Source organism: Montipora capricornis, chromosome 9 (genome assembly GCF_036669925.1).
Source record: "Montipora capricornis isolate CH-2021 chromosome 9, ASM3666992v2, whole genome shotgun sequence".
In the NCBI taxonomy this organism is placed as follows: Eukaryota; Metazoa; Cnidaria; class Anthozoa; order Scleractinia; family Acroporidae; genus Montipora; species Montipora capricornis.
In genome coordinates, this window is record NC_090891.1 from 37,181,016 (window position 1) to 37,198,515 (window position 17,500).

At 39.8% G+C, this 17,500-nt stretch overlaps 1 protein-coding gene and 1 long non-coding RNA gene across 5 annotated transcripts in view; one reads left to right on the top strand and one right to left on the bottom strand.

Moving 5' to 3' along the window:
* Positions 1-1,943: 1,943 nt before the first annotated feature.
* Positions 1,944-14,348, bottom strand: LOC138016390 (uncharacterized). Of its 4 annotated transcripts, none has more exons than XR_011125783.1 (4): positions 13,764-14,347; positions 12,453-12,634; positions 4,404-4,515; positions 1,944-2,554 (listed from the first exon to the last, which is right to left on the bottom strand). It is a non-coding gene; the product is annotated as an uncharacterized lncRNA (long non-coding RNA). The 4 variants fall into 4 exon arrangements; XR_011125785.1 differs by having other exon boundaries at positions 2,498-2,554; positions 4,400-4,515; positions 13,764-14,348; XR_011125784.1 differs by having other exon boundaries at positions 2,502-2,568; positions 4,400-4,515.
* Positions 14,349-15,528: 1,180 nt separating this feature from the next.
* LOC138016065 (BTB/POZ domain-containing protein KCTD16-like) overlaps positions 15,529-17,500 on the top strand; it is a 2,574-nt gene continuing 602 nt past the window's right edge. Inside the window, exon 1 of the mRNA XM_068863241.1 lies at positions 15,529-17,500. This exon is cut by the window's right edge and continues 602 nt beyond it. Within this exon, the coding sequence (XP_068719342.1) occupies positions 16,484-17,314 (831 nt within the window). The 5' untranslated portion in view covers positions 15,529-16,483 and the 3' untranslated portion in view covers positions 17,315-17,500.

Consider the following 17,500-nt stretch of genomic DNA (forward strand, 5'->3'; position numbering starts at 1 on the left):
GCACAGTCTGCAGTCTGCGTTTTTCAGTGTCCCATGCGTGAGGGCCATGCCCATAAATACTTAAAGCATTCAAAATGGAAATGGAAAATATACTGGAAGGGACAACGGTAAGATCTTTTGAGGAAAAATGACACGTTTTACACAATTGACACGGTACGATTATCGGCCCGACAAAACTGGTCGACAATCGTACCGTGTAAACTGGCTTTAAGATCGATGCTGAAAGGTCATAAAACAGATCCAGCACCGATTTAAATATCATTCAGTGCAAGGAAGACACATGATACTCGAATTTTAGCGGGCTTTAGCAGTGACAAAATAACTTTAAATTGCTTTCTTAATGCTCGTGGTCTGTATAGAAATTAAATCAAATAGTCTTTGGCATGGAGTTGATCACTGTTCTTCATTGACTCAGCCGTTTGGATTATCAAATTTTCAGTTAACATATAGCTATATGCAAGGTGAAAGGGTAATTAAGTCAATAAAGAGCATTTCAAATTACTCTTGTTAACTTGATCTTAACAAGAAAAAGTGATTAAGAAATGTTTATAATCAAATACAGTCACGTTTGACCAGGACTGACTTAAATGTAGCTCGAGACTTCATCGATAAACGCATATCCTTAAAAGCCATTTTCAAAGCATTGTATGCTAAGTTTTAAATGGCAAATCTCTAATCTAACGGACTTGTTCTGCTTCATGCAACAATAATGAATACTTGAAAATTGTCAATCATATATTCAAAGTTCAGTAATTAATGTGGACGCCATGATTGGGTTGAAGAAGTATATTTTACAGGTATATCCTTGGAGATTCTTTGCATTCAAGGAAATGCTTCGAGATTCATTACAGATGAAAGGCAAAACAATTACACATCGAGACCAATTAATTAAAAGTTCAACGAGCGAGTTATGTACAAACAGCGGTTGAACTATTTTAAGGCCGAAACCAAGAAAAGTGAAAGTGTCATCATAGAAATTTAAATTTCTAAAGTAAAATACCTGTTTTCACTGCTTCAATCAGTATACACCTAAAGAAAATGGCCTTGCAACTCCGACCACTGAAAATTTTCGGTGAATTCACATGGGCTATAGGTTTTGACGCTCTTTCCACTTCTTCTGTTCCTTTTTGGCAACTTTGTCAGTAAATAAGCACGCTCTCATCACGTTAGGATCGATAAGGGGGTCACAAATCAGTAGCTCTCGAAACAGACAAAACACTCTTGAAATTATAACACGTCGCTAATTGTACTTGGAAAACTTGAAATTGGAAATTAAATTAATTTAAATAGAGCTGTCCTTTTCAAACATGATTATCGATAGCAAATCGTAAGGTTAATTTTTTACTGTGGCTTTGACGAATTAAGATGTGAATAGGTGTACATGTAAGGTGAACGTCAATCGATGTGATAGGCAACAATGTGTGAATAAATGACAGGATAAGAAAAGGCGGAAGTTTTCTTTTGGCTTAAGTGCATCCCATGCTGACACATAAAACACATTATGAAGAACACTGAAAAGGTTATGTTTTGTTAACCTTCTAGAAGCGCTGGTGGATAATTATGCAAATCAATCTTTGCAATACAGGAACATTCACTCCGTCCAGGCCAACGATCTATTCTCCGAAGAAGGAAGAAGACGGTTTATGATTTAAAAAGAAGGGAGAAAACAAGCTGCTGGTCCCAAACATGAAAGATTGTGCTGCCTACTACAGAGGAAGTGTGGTTTAACTGCAAACTTTCCTTGAAATAACAAACGAAATTCTTGACTCAATTTACAGTAAAATGTATGGAAAAGAACCTCGATTAAGCGAAACCCTGATATAGTAAAGAAAATATTTTCCAGTTAATTTTCCCTACGTTGAATCGATCATGGTTCTAACGAATACGACCCTCGAGTCAAACTCTACCACGTATTCCGTTATATTCTGGGTTTTGATTCCCAGAGTCAGCGTCATATGTGGGTTGAGTTTGTTGGTTTTCTACTCTGCACCGAGAGGTTTTTCTCCGGGTACTCCGGTTTCCCCTCTCCTCAAAAACCAACATTTGACTTGAAATGCGTTATTTGTTAATTTCACTTACAATGTCCCCAATTCAGTAGAGCTCCAGCGCTAGAACGACTAGACACTTAGTAAATAAAGTTCCTTTCCGATCCTTTCCTTTCCTAAATTCCTATCAAACTTTGATGAACAGTTCAGTGCAAGGATATTGTGGTAACATTTCGTCTCGAATTTCATCTGATTCATGACTTGTCTCCGGGGAAACCATTTCCACTTTCCACTGAGTTTCACCTTGAAAACTCTCTTTTTCTCAATCTGATCGACAAGTTACATTTTTGTTTAATGAAGCTACTAAATACAGCATATTGACCCGATCTACGTGTGCTTTATTACTAAATACATGCACTTCAATGTAGGTTGACTCAATCTCGGTTACCTGACTGGATTATCTCTAGGCTGCGTCCAACAGATAACGGCTGTGATTCTTCCCAGCATGGAGTCCAGTAACAATCCAGGCAACAACTTGACGTTCAACTGTGATATCTCTAGCTGTAAGTCTGTGGAAAGGTTTCTGAAGGTTAAACACAACTATGAGAAGGCCGAAGAAACCAAACGTAGCGTGAATCGCGTCTCAGTAATTAAAATTCTTATCTTTGAAAAGACAGAGAAAAGTGTTTTATTAACTTTGGCATGCAATACCCACTTCAGAACTTGATTCCTTCACTTTGTATTTCCGATTTCATTAGGTGACCCTGTCTGGCAGTATCAGTGCTGACTCATTCCAAAAGCTCATTGAAAATGCTATTTTTTCAATAGCAAACTATTAGGATGTGCAAATTATATGAATATGGCGTCCAAGATGTCTTAAAGAAAACATTTGGATGAACTATATTCGGATTGTGCAAGATAAAATTCCAGTGCAATACCATGAATTCTCGGTGAAATACTCGAAAATAGTTTTTGAACAACAGGCCTCTTGTTCAAGGCTGAAAGCTGTTTTGTATTCATCTTGATAAAAGTACAAGACCTACCTAAAATACTTCTATGAGAGATCGACCTTCGAATTCACCTGCCGTTACTTATTTTCCCTCGTCTTTTCAGTATCGAATCCATTAGCCGGATTTTTGTTCGCTACTACCAACCAGAGATGTGGACCAAAGCCGAAAACGTCACAGCGTTAATGTTTCTAAATTTTTGGCCTGCGTACCTCTTCAGTATTTTATTGATATATTAATTTAGTGGAGTAACTAAGAGCTATTTATTAAGCAGGTTTCCTTCCCCTTATCGTAGACGGGAGTTTGACCTTTGAGGCAATCCTACTTGTTTTTCGTTATAAAAACTATGTCGACTCCCACTGAGCTATTCCATGTATTTCCATTTAAAAAAAACGTAACATTTTATAAACTTCCGGTTGCAAAACGTAATCGGTCAAACCACTTGCTTCGATTTTACCAAATGGATGATACACAACTATCGGCGATTAGCTGGCAAATGGTAATTGGCAGGAGTAAAGGGATGTGGGGTTTATGACCAGTCTGGAAACTCTCGGCTGACTGATCTGCGGGAGACTTCCGTAAAAGCAAGGGGTTTCTGAACGCACATTGGTTGCTCTAAAATCATAACAAGGACACCTGACCACAAGCGATTTGGATTTAATTGAGTGGACTTAAACGTTCATTTGTAAAATATCTAACTGAGAAGGAATTTCGAGAAGAAAACAATTGCTGTAACAAAGTACCCTGCGAGTAGATACGTGAACTGTCGTCCATTACCGTACGACAGAGGTTTCCATCAATTTATCAGCTTTGCGCCATCGTCATGTCATGTCATGTCTAGACGTTTCCTGGATACCTTTCAGATAACCTCTTCTTCTTTGTTTTTTCGCCCTAACCGGGTCATCTAGAGGTTACGAACAAGCGGGGATAGTCCTTGAAGTTTTTAATTCTCGTGCCGTTTGCCTATCGTAAACAGATATTCAAAGCTTGACCGGATCCCAAGCAAAGGGAAATAGTGAATAAAGTGCTTAAATCTATTCACTGCACTGGCAAGCTGCTTATATTTAGTTTGAAAAGGAATGCTGGTTCCTGATGCTTGATGCGGAAATTTTAGGCGCATACACACCAAAACTTGTTTGTTCAGTGGGAAAGATTTCCGGAGTGCCGGAGTGGACTTCTTTTGTTGCATACAATATACACCAGTGCTGTAATTCGCTAAAGTTCAGCTAAGCTCTTCGACCCAGAACTAAAACAATTGATAAATATAAAAGTCAACTACAAAGACTTAGTTGGAAATTTAGAGCACCATTAGCTAGCTCCTAGGTACACCCAAATCGAAGGTACTCGCCCCAATAAACGACATTCGGTTTATCGACATATAAAACACAAAGTTAATAGATTAACTACCTGCCTGTGAATTTGGTGTTTAAGAAGTTATCTTTCCTTGTACTTGAAGAGGCATCGAAGTGCTTTAACGGACTTGCAGCGTACAGCATTCAGCTCGAGATAATTGGATTTCCTTTCTACCAAAGAATATTGATAAGTATTAATCTCCTGTAATTCTAGAATAACCTTGATAAACTTAAAATTGTCAGTAGTCTTATCAAGTTAAGAAAATAACCATTGCTCTGCCACTTGTCCTTGAGATCGAAAATAAATTGACACTGCTGAAGAGTAGACTGAGTGGAGAGGCGAACTTATCTAACAGCGAAAGGACATCGACGAAATGTCATCAAAATATTCCTCTTAAGGAAGCTCTATCAATAATTTTCTCGAAGAGTATATTGCATGTATTAATATTTGTCAGTGCGTGTGTTAATAATCCAACAATGAAGATGCAAGAGAAAGAACAGTTCTTTCAAAGGCAAGATAATTTTGGAAAAATATTATATAAGCTGGATTTTTTAATGTACAAATTCTTGAACTAGTCTTTTATTTCTTGATAAACTGAACTTTCTGGCTTTAGTGTGTACATTTTCACAGAAAATATTTGCTCAAGAAGGCTGCAAAACGCCCACACTAATTGTCTCATGATGTACTGTCAGATATAATGCTTTTACAAGAGATTTACAAACAAACAACTTTCTTGGAAAGTCTCCATGATATTTTAAATATTTTACCACGGATTGTAGTCAAACACCTAAAGTATTAGTAGTCAAGCGCCTAAAGTATTGACAATCTTGATCACCTACTCTTTCTTGTATCTACAATAAAATATCGCCAAGAATCTAAAATATGTATGATTTCTCAAATTATAACCATCTACAGTAAACTATGGGCCCACGGGCTATTTCTTAAAATGAGCATTTCTTTTGTAGCATGCATTCAATTTTAAACGATTTCAAAGACCAAATTTTAATGTTGACTTAAAGATTGCAAAATTTTAGAAAGATAGTTTTTAATGCGGTGCTCTTTAGTCGGCAGATTCCTTACAATGCTTAGCAACTCCGAAATACATTTCCTTGACCGATGGCTTGAAACAGGCAGACGTGTCACTTATTTGACAGATTTCGCAAGTGTGTTTTGATAGGCCTCAGCCAAGAGGTCGAGCAAAACTTAGGAAACCCTCATGCAAAAATTGTTGACTTAGTTCTTCGGTAGCGTTTCAAGCAATTTTTTTGTTTTTTTTTTGTTTGCAATTTTAGAGGACTGCTACATTTGGTTGAATCTGTCAATACAATGACCAGGGGAGCTCGATCAAAATCGCATAATGTTATGCCACATGTTGATTTCTCAATACCAGATCACAAATTCTATTAACATTCACCCCTCAAGAAAGCGTGCTAAACGTAATTCGCATCGACCACTTCTTTACATTATTGTGTATTTATACTAATTAGACCTACTGCCCTCATTTTGAAACAAGTATTCTTTTGAAATTTGCTCGTCGTAGCGAGGCAAGAAAGGCTTATTACAAAAGAATATTTTATTTGGCCGCCATTATGAAAGAGGTCTATTGTGGGTTTTTTTTTTTTTGTGCTCTTGCGCAAGAACATGACTAACACGAAACAGGGCTGGCGTGTTGGCGCGTTATTTCAGTCGCTTTCCACAAAAACAAGTTCCGGGTTCAAATACTAGTGATGCTGGTCTCGACTCCTCTCCGTGGATTTTCCCTCGAGGTATTTCCTTTTCAGACCTCGGCAAAAACCACCCTGTATTTGGCTCCAGTTCGGATATACCTTAAGCTTAGCTCAACTCAGTTTTCGAAAGTCGCCAGGATTAGCTGAAAGCCAGGCTTTAACGGACGCTCGACGAAAAAAGGCATGCGCAGATCACGAGATCAGCTCCAGCCCATGCAGTCGACCATCACGTGAGAGAACTTAAACCACCGTGTTGGTGTCCCTTGCTACATGAACGCAATGCGCAGTCGCAAACATGAACCTTTAAAGCAAACTTATGAACAAGAAGTTTTGTGCCTAAATATGAATTTAAGATCAAATTTAGGCGCTCGTTAAGCGAGAGCAAGAAACACGAATGCTGTCGCAAATCAGTTGCTTAACAAGATCACATGGATCACTTTGGCTAATCTCGTTGACACCCTCACTCTTGCTCATAGTTCAAAAAGTGACTAAGTGTCTTATGGTTTCAGTTTTCATGTAATGAAGTTTGTCTATGTCAAGACAAATTCCGGCTCTATCTTCCGCAAAGAAGAGTAGACAGAGAGACAATTCTTAGTAACGGAATTTCAAATCGCTCTGAGGTGTTCAGCTCGCCCCAAAGAAGTCTATCAGTCGAGCCTCCGGCAAGCTTTATGTCTGAGAGAATTGTCACTCGCAATATAATCCGTGTCATTACGAAGTTGGGAATTGACGCTGCAACGGCAAAGCTTGATTAACCTTAAGATTCAACCTCCATTATTAAATTACTTCCCCATTGTGAAGCATGAGAGAGAAGATGCGAAGTCTCTAGTTCGCGAACTCGTACCGTCTACTGCTTGGAAAATAAACGCACTAGAGTTTGTTGCACGTCTACTGTCTCGTGCAAAAGGGCGATCTTGTGTTTCATATCAAAACTGTTCGTTGTCGGACATAGGGTTCGGACGAAAGATTGGCTTGCCTTAGCTGATAAATCGAAAACCACTCGGGACCTTTCATTGCATTTACTGACCGCTAAAACAAATCATTCACGACTATTTAGCAATAGAGATCGCCAGGTCATAAGTGTAATTATTCGTTTAGGGTGCTCTAATTCGTGAAATATTTCCTCTAGTTTGCGTCAATAGTTATCATAATCATTGTCCCCTCCCCTAGGGTCAAACCAATTCCAAGGAACCCGTGCTACAGATTTAGAAGGATTGACTCCCACCATATCTTCAAACAGCTATGTTATGGTACCATTTGCAACAACAGAGTAAAGTTTAAAACAAAAGGCGTTAATAATGTGATGTATAGGTTACCATAGCAACAAGCCTAGTTTTCATATGACGGGAAAATCCCAGACGATCGGGGATTTCGCAGTTTCCCGACCATCCCAGATTTTGCCGACATGTCTAAAAATCGCCAGACAGTTGTCCCAGATCAAGAGAAAATGAGGGGACAGAGAAGGAGGTTTGGGATATGTCATGTCCACGAAAGTTATTTTTAGACGAGCGGAAGTCTTCCGAGACGTCCGCATGCAGGCCAACCTCGGTCCGATGTTTGAAAGAAAATATATATTCATCAGCCTTCCACGTGCGCCATCATTTTCTCTTTAATCTTTTCACTAACAACCTGAGAGCGAGGCAAGACTGCATGCGGACGTCTCAGAAGACAGACTTCCGCTAGAACAAAGACTTCCGCTCATCTAAAAATAACTTTTGTGGACATAACATATCCCGGCCAACGCCTTGAGCCTCCCTCTCTGTCCCCTCATTTTCTCTTGCCCAGATAAATGGAAAGTACGCCAAACCAACAGCTCGCCAAACCTTGAAACTTGCAATTTACAGGATTGCTAAAGCCTAGTTTTCATATGTCGGGAAAATCCCAGACGATCGGGGATTTCGCAGTTTCCCGACCATCCCAGATTTTGCCGACTAATGAAAACCATAAATCGTAGACATCCCCGATAATCTGGGATGGTCGGGGACGAATCGGGAAGATAGAAAGCGTTTCTGTTTTCCCGACGTGTCCCAGATTTTTGCGTTCGTCGGCGATCATTCCCGACATATGAAAACTCAAATTTGTACTTTCAGGGACGTCAGCGATGGTTTTTAGCTCGTTACCAATCCTCTAAATTGCAAGTTTCAATTTTCGGCGCACCTTTCGTTTTCCGCCAAAGTCACTATCGGGAGAATCTAGGACAAGCATCTGGCGATTTTCCGATATGTCGACAAAATCTGGTACGGTCGGGAAACTGCGAAATCCCCGGCGATGGTCTGGGATTTTCCTGACATATGAAAACTAGGCTTAACGAGCTAAAACCATCGCCGACGTCTCCGACAGTACAAATTTGAGTTTTCATACGTCGGGAATGATCGCCGACGATCGCAAAAGTCTGCGACACGTCGGGAAAATAGAAACGCTTCCTATTTTCCCGATTCGTCCCCGACCATCGCAGATTATCGGGGATGTCTACGATTTATGGTTTTCATTAGTCGGCAAAATCTGGCACGGTCGGGAAACTGTGAAATCCCCGATCGTCTGGGATTTTCCAGACCTATGAAAACTAGGCCTTATATCTTGCTGAAAAACAGACATAATATTCTTGGCCTTTTTCCCCAGAAAGCGATAACCAGGTCAAGTTCAAACTCTGCAAAAAATTTCCTGGGGTGGATTCAGAGCTACCCTCACAACTAGAAAATTAAAGGTGACTGAATCCGCCTCACAGTGTTTTTTTTTTACCTTGGCGAGTGTCATCTCAACCTGCTGATCACTTTTCAACAAAATATGTGTTTGTTTTTATATGTAAGCGTTTAAAGTCTATACTATAGTACTATAGAAACGTAGTGGGCTTTCCTGTTGCTATTGTTACCAATTACGGCCATGGTGCCGTTACGCGGCCCAGCGTTGTATCAAACTGGTTTGAGCCTCCTTAACAACCTCGACCAAAACGTCTCTTCAAAAAAAACTTTGCACTATCGAAAGTATTCCACGTTCCTTTCAACAGTATTTCCATCACATGTTGTACAATGTAGGAGATATATAAGTATTAAATCACGGATTGGTTCCAACGGTCTTCAAACAAAGACAGAGGCAGAACAATCGTTGCAGCTTGCTCACGTTGTCTTAAAAACCTTTAGATTTGGCATCACTTCATGTTGAATGGAATAAAGTGCTTGTCGCACGTGCAGCACTCTTAAATGCTTCAGTAATAGTGTTGCCGTAGCGATCGTAGACGAATCTGTTCTCAACCACTTTATTTCAAAATGGCCAGCCGTGGTGCGATATTAGATGATCCTGATAATACCCTCCTCGGTATCGAAAGGATGCCGACTGCCATCGAATAGGTCAGGTTTTCACATTACGTCATCGTCGCCATTTTGGTGTACGAAAACAAAGAATCCCTCATCGGTTAGCTCCTTTTGTTCGTACATTGCAGGACTGTTATCTGTGTCTCTAGAGATCGGTGGAAAACCACTAATAAAACCTCTCCACTCAGTATTCGGTAAATAAAGGTTCTGAAACATGCCATTAATAGTTCAAGAGGGTGACAGCTAGAAGTTCACATTTATAACCTTGTAAATTGCAAAACACTTCAAATGTCTCCCTTGCTCTATAATTGAGATTCAATGTTTTAATTAACCACGGCCAGTATATCGATCAAAGTCCCATCTTTTTTTCATAATTTAGTTGCCGCGGCCGTAAGTCGCAGGAGAGCTGTTTTAGATTTACAAATTCTCGGCTTCGCCCCGCCGACCGCCGTCATAATTGACCACAAATATTTTCTCCTTTTATATCACACTATTATTGCTATTATTTTTGTTCTCATTTAGTAAATATGTGCTCTTTCTTGTGGAAATCGAGCACAGTCTAAATACAATCTTACCCAATAGCATAGACGAACAATTTAAACAGGCTGTCTGAAAACCACGCCCCAAGCCATCTTTATCCAACTCGTTTCAGGACAGGTTGAAAATGCCAACAAATCCCAAATTTCCATGGGGCATTTCCCTCGAGTCAAACCTTCCCTAATGCATTAAATTTATGCTATATCCATTGCAAGATGATTGTCCCGCGTTAGTCTTGTTAAAGCTAATTTGTTTCCTCAAGTAATTAAAATAAAATGAAACGAATACCTTACAAGGTTGTAATAATAATAATAATAATAATAAAAATAATAATATTAATAATTTTTTCATTTATAGTGCGCTTTTTAACATGCTAGGTGATCGCTCTCCTTAAGTCATACGATAGTTACTCATGCTTTATTCTGATTACTCTCCAAACGGAGAGACACTTACTAAAACGGAGCACTTGAAGTTTGGTCTTGCATCATCGTCATTTAAATAAAGGCGACCTCAGCCGAGTTTCACAGCAGCAAAATCAGTATTTCAGGCGCGGATGTTAACAGTTGTCTCAGATAAAATTTCAAATTCTGTCATTAGAGACTAACGGAGTGGGAATATCCTCGGCTGGCACTTAATTAAATTGGACCAAATTTCAGAGATTTACCTGTATCATAAGTGAAGTGGAGAAATATTTTTTCGCATCATGCTGTTTGTACTACACCAGCACTGTTTATCTAATTATTCAGAATTTTCGACATTTCTTTTGGTAATATTAAAGCTCACAGACGGTGTAATGCTTTTAAGTTTGAACGATACCATGGATAGTGACATGAAAACATTCGAGCGAACCTTCCGAGTATTAATAACGGCAAACTAATGATCTTAAAACAGGAATTAGGTATTAACTTTACGGTCGAAAAAAGGGAAAAAGGCACCTTAATCCCGTCAAGTAGAAAACTGGTTACAGCCACATGCAGGTGTTGCTAATCACCTCCACTGGTAGAAAGCGCGGAAACAAGTCAAAACGAGAGCGTTTTGCTTCTGAGTACGGAAACGGTGGACGGTAGCTGAAAACATGTTCAGTTAAGGCTGTCCGCTCTCAATAGCTACATTTCTGTAGAATTGGTTTTATTTGCGTCCGTTACTCAATTTAGATCCCAGCTACAAAGGAAGACTTGTCAAATCTTGCGACATGTGAAGTACCGAATTAGCTAAGAGTTTGACCTACTCGGATCTTGAGTCATTGCTTGGGTGAGATTTATCGTGGAGGATAGAACTTCACTACATTGTGGTGTCTCCGCCATAAAGGACAACTTTATCATTAAAACAACTATACTCCCTTTGGAAAACAGTTTTTAGAAGGAAAAACTCAGAAAGGAATGAAACCGCAGTAGCTTAGGATGCGAAAAAGGGTTATAAATTATAAAGGAATAACACCCAACGCCGCGTCCTATATCCTCGGTAACAAGGTGTAACAAGTACCGAATACTGACACGTCCGCACCAGTGGGTTTGAATTAAACGGATTAACATTCTCGACTTTACTTTGTGCCATCCAAACAAAACAAAGGGCTCAGTAGATTTGATTTGTTCTCATCAAAGATATTGTGGCACAGAAAAAGATTTCTGGTCTCTTATTCGATGCTCTGTAACTCCTATTCTTTGGAACTTGAACGAATTGATGGATGAGCACCACCTTACAGGAGTGTAACCCTTAATTTGACTCAGGTCAGACTCAAAGACAAATATTTTTCATTGGATCCATACAAAGGGCTGCAGCCTCAGGATGCAGGGCATCAGTTCATAGGTGTTAATTTGCTTTCGCAACACGTGAGGTGAAGTTCACACGAGAGGTTACCCGGGCTGGGCCGAGAGCAAACTAATGCATCCAGCTCTCGTAAACATTATCTTGGCCACCATGTCTCGTCTGTGTTTAAATCCCTGAAATTGCCTGGTACTTGTTTGCTATAGTCTGAGTCAGTATGCAACATGCAACTTTCTCTAACTCAGAATGTGGAGCTTGCAGGCAAATGGTGTTTTATATTCAACCGCATACGAAAGCTTCATTTTAGAAACACGCACATTGCATGTGCATAAGATGTTTTTCATATCAAAAACCGAGTTGACATCTTTATAAGAAGATTATGATTTTCGCGCTTGCCGCCATGAAAATAATGAATGACTTTTTAATTAAGATTACCAAAAACCGTCACTCTAAGAACTTACGAGGAGGAAAACATGTCCGGCGAAAAGAGGTTTGCTATGAAGTGATCGACTTTTCCTACAGGGAGGACAAAATATCGATATCCCCGCCTTTCTATCTTACTATTGATCTTATTCCGGCCACTGTCCAAACCTACGACTAAATATTATTCTTACCTTAACTTATCACCGTAAAAGATCGCCTAAGATCAGAGATCACCCATAACCTTCGCACTAAGAACCTATCGCGATCAAAAGTGTTGATGAAGTCTGTCACTGACAAGACTTGGATGGGAAAGGACGTCACTTAAGCGATATCGATATTGGAGATTACCTGTCGGGGTTGTGCCGTGCCGCTACAGGAATTGAAGGAACTTTTCCCCTTCCTCGCACACACACTTGCACTGAGTCCACTCAATGGGAGAGCAATTTTTCCAAACTTGCAACTAAAAATAAATTTGACTTGGCCGGTTTGCTATGACACGAATAACGTAAAATAAGGTGAGGGAGCTACAACTGTAAAGAGAAGAAAACAATAGCCTACATGAAACAATGAAAAAGTTATCACGTTTTTAACATGACACAAGTCATCTCACGTGCTCCATATCAGTTGCACGCTTTCAATACCCTGGATGCAAGAGGGCTTTTTTTTTTCAAGGCCAGAAAACACGGCGCTACGCGATTCGAGGCAAACGGTTCCAGGGCAGAATAATTTCAATCCCGGTTGGCTTTGAATCTAGACTTTCGAAAAGTCATTTGTCTCATGTAGAGACCTGTAGATGCATGGCGCACAGGACGAAAAGCTCTCGCGACTTCGTCGCTGGCTCATCCGCTTCGCGTCCGAAAAATCACGCATCGGCCCGCCAAAACATTTTCTTCTGGGATTCTCATAAGGTCGACTTGTGGCAAGTCTACTTTGAATCGCGTACACTGCTTTGTTAAATTCCTCTTAGCTTGCACCCAGGATATTTGTTTAACTGTGTCATGTTGCATCTTATTTGTTTAATGAAACATACAAATTTATTTAAAAGTTACTCATTTTCAGACAAAGAGAACACAATGATCTCAAACTACTTTACCATGTTTGACGTCGAACATTCGCTCTACATAACAGCAAAACTAAGAAGTCAAAACCAAAGAGCTGAGAGAGCAGGAAATTTGGGAAAAAGGAATTAATGTCACGCTATGGAAGTGAAAATCCCTCGAAGTTTAATCGCTACGAATTGAATGTGTTCGTAAAAAAACTTCGAATGATACATACATGTCATTTCCCGGCTTCCATAATAAAAGGAAATACGGCTCGTCAGTTAGTCTTTTTATTGCTACGGGGCACGGATACTCACAAGAAAAAGCAAATTAAAGAAACTGCAATTGATTTCAACAGCTCCGAAGGAAATAATGACCACTTAAGCAAACACCATCATGATGGTGTTTTTACTGAGGTAGTTGTTAGACAACGCGAAAATGCTGCAGGTATCGGTCCAGGCACGCTCGAAACGACCTTTGCCATTTTGAAATTATTTCTTTGGAATGTGAGGGACTTTCGGAAACGACATCAAAATTAGGCGGCGCGTGAAGCAACTATCAACCTCCCGATAATTCAAAGATTGGGGTGGCCTTAGTAACAACGCGGGGTAACACTTACCTCTGAATTCGCTGGGTCTTAAATCTTTTCAAATGTCGCTCCCGATTCAATTCATGATTTCCTCACGGACAACGCTTTTGAAGAAGTTGACATAAAAACCTCGACAGCACCGGATTTCAACAGACGTGTTCTAGAACTTGATAAACAAATCAACGAGAGAATTTTAGCTAAAATCAACAAAATTGACTCCACGATCATGAAGGGCCACTAAATTAAACTTAGCGTCATCAACAAAGCAAACCGCCAATCGATCCCTGACTCCGGGAACTGGCGTACTAAGAGAAACAGACGCGACAAAAGAACCACAATGAATTTCTTGCAGAGACAAAGATACCAATACAGTTTCAGGCAATGGGACATGCAGATAAATTACACGCCAAAATAAGCAGAACAAAATGCTCAGAAATCCAATACCTGTTGATTTTAATTTCAGGCGGGATTGGAAAGAGGAATACCACAGGGAGCCATATTCGCCGAAAGGCTATTTTTCAAGATGTAGTTTTGATGGCATCGCTACGACCTTTGTGTTTCATCACGAAATAAGACTCTCTCATCAATGTGTTATCGTGTGTTTTATTTGAGACTGGAGAGGAAAAAAATTGTTATTTAAAACTAAAAGCGCGTTCAGATGGTTTTGAAATAAAACATTTCTGAAAGAATGATGCGAATTCCAGATGTCGACCCTCATTACCTCTTTTTCACCAGTCTCCAATTGAGCAGATGTTAATTAGATTACGAAAAAAAAAATTGGTCAGTAGAATAGTATCCCATAATACATAGCGATTCCATATATATTATCAACTGAAATCGTGATGTAATCAGTATCTTCCAGCCACAACGCTGAGATGAGTAGTGCTGGAAACCATGTTGTGTTTACAAACAGACCTTGGCGTCAAGGCTTCGGCTCTTAAGAATATACGTTATACCTTCATTGCGTGTCGGAAGAAAAATTTGGTGTCAAGTCGAAGGATTTTACGTGTGCCACGTTGAAATAATGTGAGCTACATCGAGTGCTTGCACGAACGGCAGCGATGCGTAATACCCGATGCTTCGAACATTTTCAGCAATTAATTAAAGAATTCCAGAAATACAAAGCATGACTTTTTTTATGAAAGTGAAGAGTTTTGCATGTCCTTCCCTGAAGAGGAAGCAGTCTGCAATGTTTATGTCGATTTAGAGTCGCTCCTTTTGTCTTTATTTTGTTCTGCTATGAAGGTGACATAGTATTCATTTAAAATTTCCTAACAAATGGCTCTCGAGTTGACTCGGCTATTACAATGCACGAGCAGTTGTAGACCACAACACAGGTTCTCCAACTTGTAAGAAGGGGGTAGTTTCTAAAGAAACTGTGGTGCTCCAACTTGTAGCCGCGCCCTGCTCTTCATGAACAGTGCATGTGTTTGTCCCATAATATTAATTACAAGAAAGGGCTGCAAGATGGGGCCCTCTGGTTTTTCGCACTTATCCGGAGACGTTTAGCAAGTCTGACAATTTGAGATGTGATAACAACGGACAGTACTTTATTTTCTCGTCACTTAATTTCCAACCTTGCCCTATAATTGATATTCTGCTTTCCCTAACAGCCTTTCTTTCATACAATGGTCTTCCAACAGGTGTCTCCCAAGGGAACAAATAGAAATAAAAAGCTATCACTCGAGGAAGCGAGAGAAAAAAAAACAATAACAACAAAAGAGATCTACCAAATTCTACTTTAAGAAGCGCCAGAAGCTCGTTCCGATCTCAAAATTTGACCGGTTTATTTGACATGTCGAGTTTTCTGGGTTAGGCTTGAAATAGAATTATAAGGAATTAATTCATGCATCACAAGAAGTTTGCCTCTCAATTTTGTCTGTTACTATTTCAAGAAAAGGTAGGACAATGCAATACAATTTATTCTCAAGGAGAAGAGGTAAATTAAGCTTTCAAATTCTGGTTACTTCGGTACTTTATTGTTACAGAATTTAATCGCACTTAAAAAACGACAAGCCTGTTGAATTATGGCTGCGTAGGTAGGATCAATTTCATATTGACAACCCATAATTAGGATTTTCATGCAAATTTCTTTTATCTTGAAGTTTTTCCAATGTCGATGCGTCGGGTTGTTTTATATTTCATTATTTTTTTTATTTTTATCGCTACCCTTGCTCACAGAAAATTTTAAAAACTCAGAATTACATAACTAACACGAGTAGGGCCTCGAGGTAACACAGATATAAATGGCAAAAATAAGTAACAAGGCGCGTCTTTGTTTTCAAATGCAAATCCTGCATTTAGCGAAATAAAATCTAATGAACCAAACATAAAAGGCGAATTCTCATATACTCTTTTAAGGCTAGGGTATTAAAGCAATACACAAAAAGACAGCCGGACATCTTCAGTTTCCACGCATCGATTTTGCGACTCAATCATTCGCAAGAAAGCGCCGATCTATAACTTATCCACTACAAGTTGGCGAAAGAAGGGCAAAAATGAAATGAATGGGCAGATTCAATTCGCTGTTGACTTTTGGCTCAGCTGGCACGTAATTAACAAAAAATGCAAGGAGAGAAATCAATCATTGACGGCTAAAAGTCTTATTGAAAGTTACAAAGACTTGAAAACATTGTTTTTGGACGTACTTTGCTTTTTGGGAACGTATTAACTATTACACGCGCGATGATTTTCTTAGATTAAGCAGATGTTTTTCAGAAGAAAGGACAAACTCGGAAGGTCCTTTACGCATGCGCAGTGAACAAACTATTATTTACTTTTCGCCGAAAGAAAGCAAGTATTGGACGTACGAGGTTTTATCCCCTTTGGCCGTCTCTGCTTTCAGAAATATGCAATCTCCGAAGGAATTACCTCCAGATCAAAATTTACCAGCCGTTGTAGAGCTGAATGTGGGTGGACAATTGTACACGACGTCTCTTCCAACTCTTCTGAAGGACCCCGATTCACTGCTAAGTGCGATGTTCAGCGGCAAACAGAAAATCCCTCGAGACTCTCGAGGCCGATTTTTCATCGATCGCGACGGTATCTTATTCCGCTACATTCTGGACTACCTTCGAAACTCCAAGCTCGCTCTCCCGGAGAATTTCAGCGAAAGAGATCGACTCTTTGTCGAGGCGGAGTATTTTAGGATGAAAGGTCTCAGCAAAGCTCTACATCGAGAACAGGACCGAGCGAGAACAGGCCGCGATATAAGCCATAATAAACCATCTGGATTTCTATCCATCGGAGTTCGTGGTACGTACGCATTCGGACGTGATGGTGTGGCGGACGTCAAATTTCGTAAGCTGCAGCGAATTTTAGTCTGCGGAAACGTGGCGCTTGCGAGAGAGGTCTTTGGCGAGTGGCTTAACGAGACGAGAGATCCCGACCGGGACGATGCCGCTCAGCGCTATACAAATCGATTCTATCTGAAACACAGTTATCTGGAAAAGGCATTCGACCAGTTGCACGAAAAAGGCTTTAAGCTTGTTACTAGCTCCGCAGGCGGAGCAGGCTACGATTCTGAGAGCGAAGAAACGAAATGGAATCATTTCAACGATTATGTGTTCTTTAGGCAATAATCGCACCCCTGTGTTTCATGAATGTACTTTTCACAGTTTATCTTGATCCTAGGGCACTTTTTCAGTTGAGAAGTTTGACAGTACTTCATAATGGTGAACGCAAGGCAAGATGTTGAAAAACATGAATGAACCCTACCAGAATGTTTCCTGGGAAAGACGTTGATAATATAATGAGCCTCCTATTTT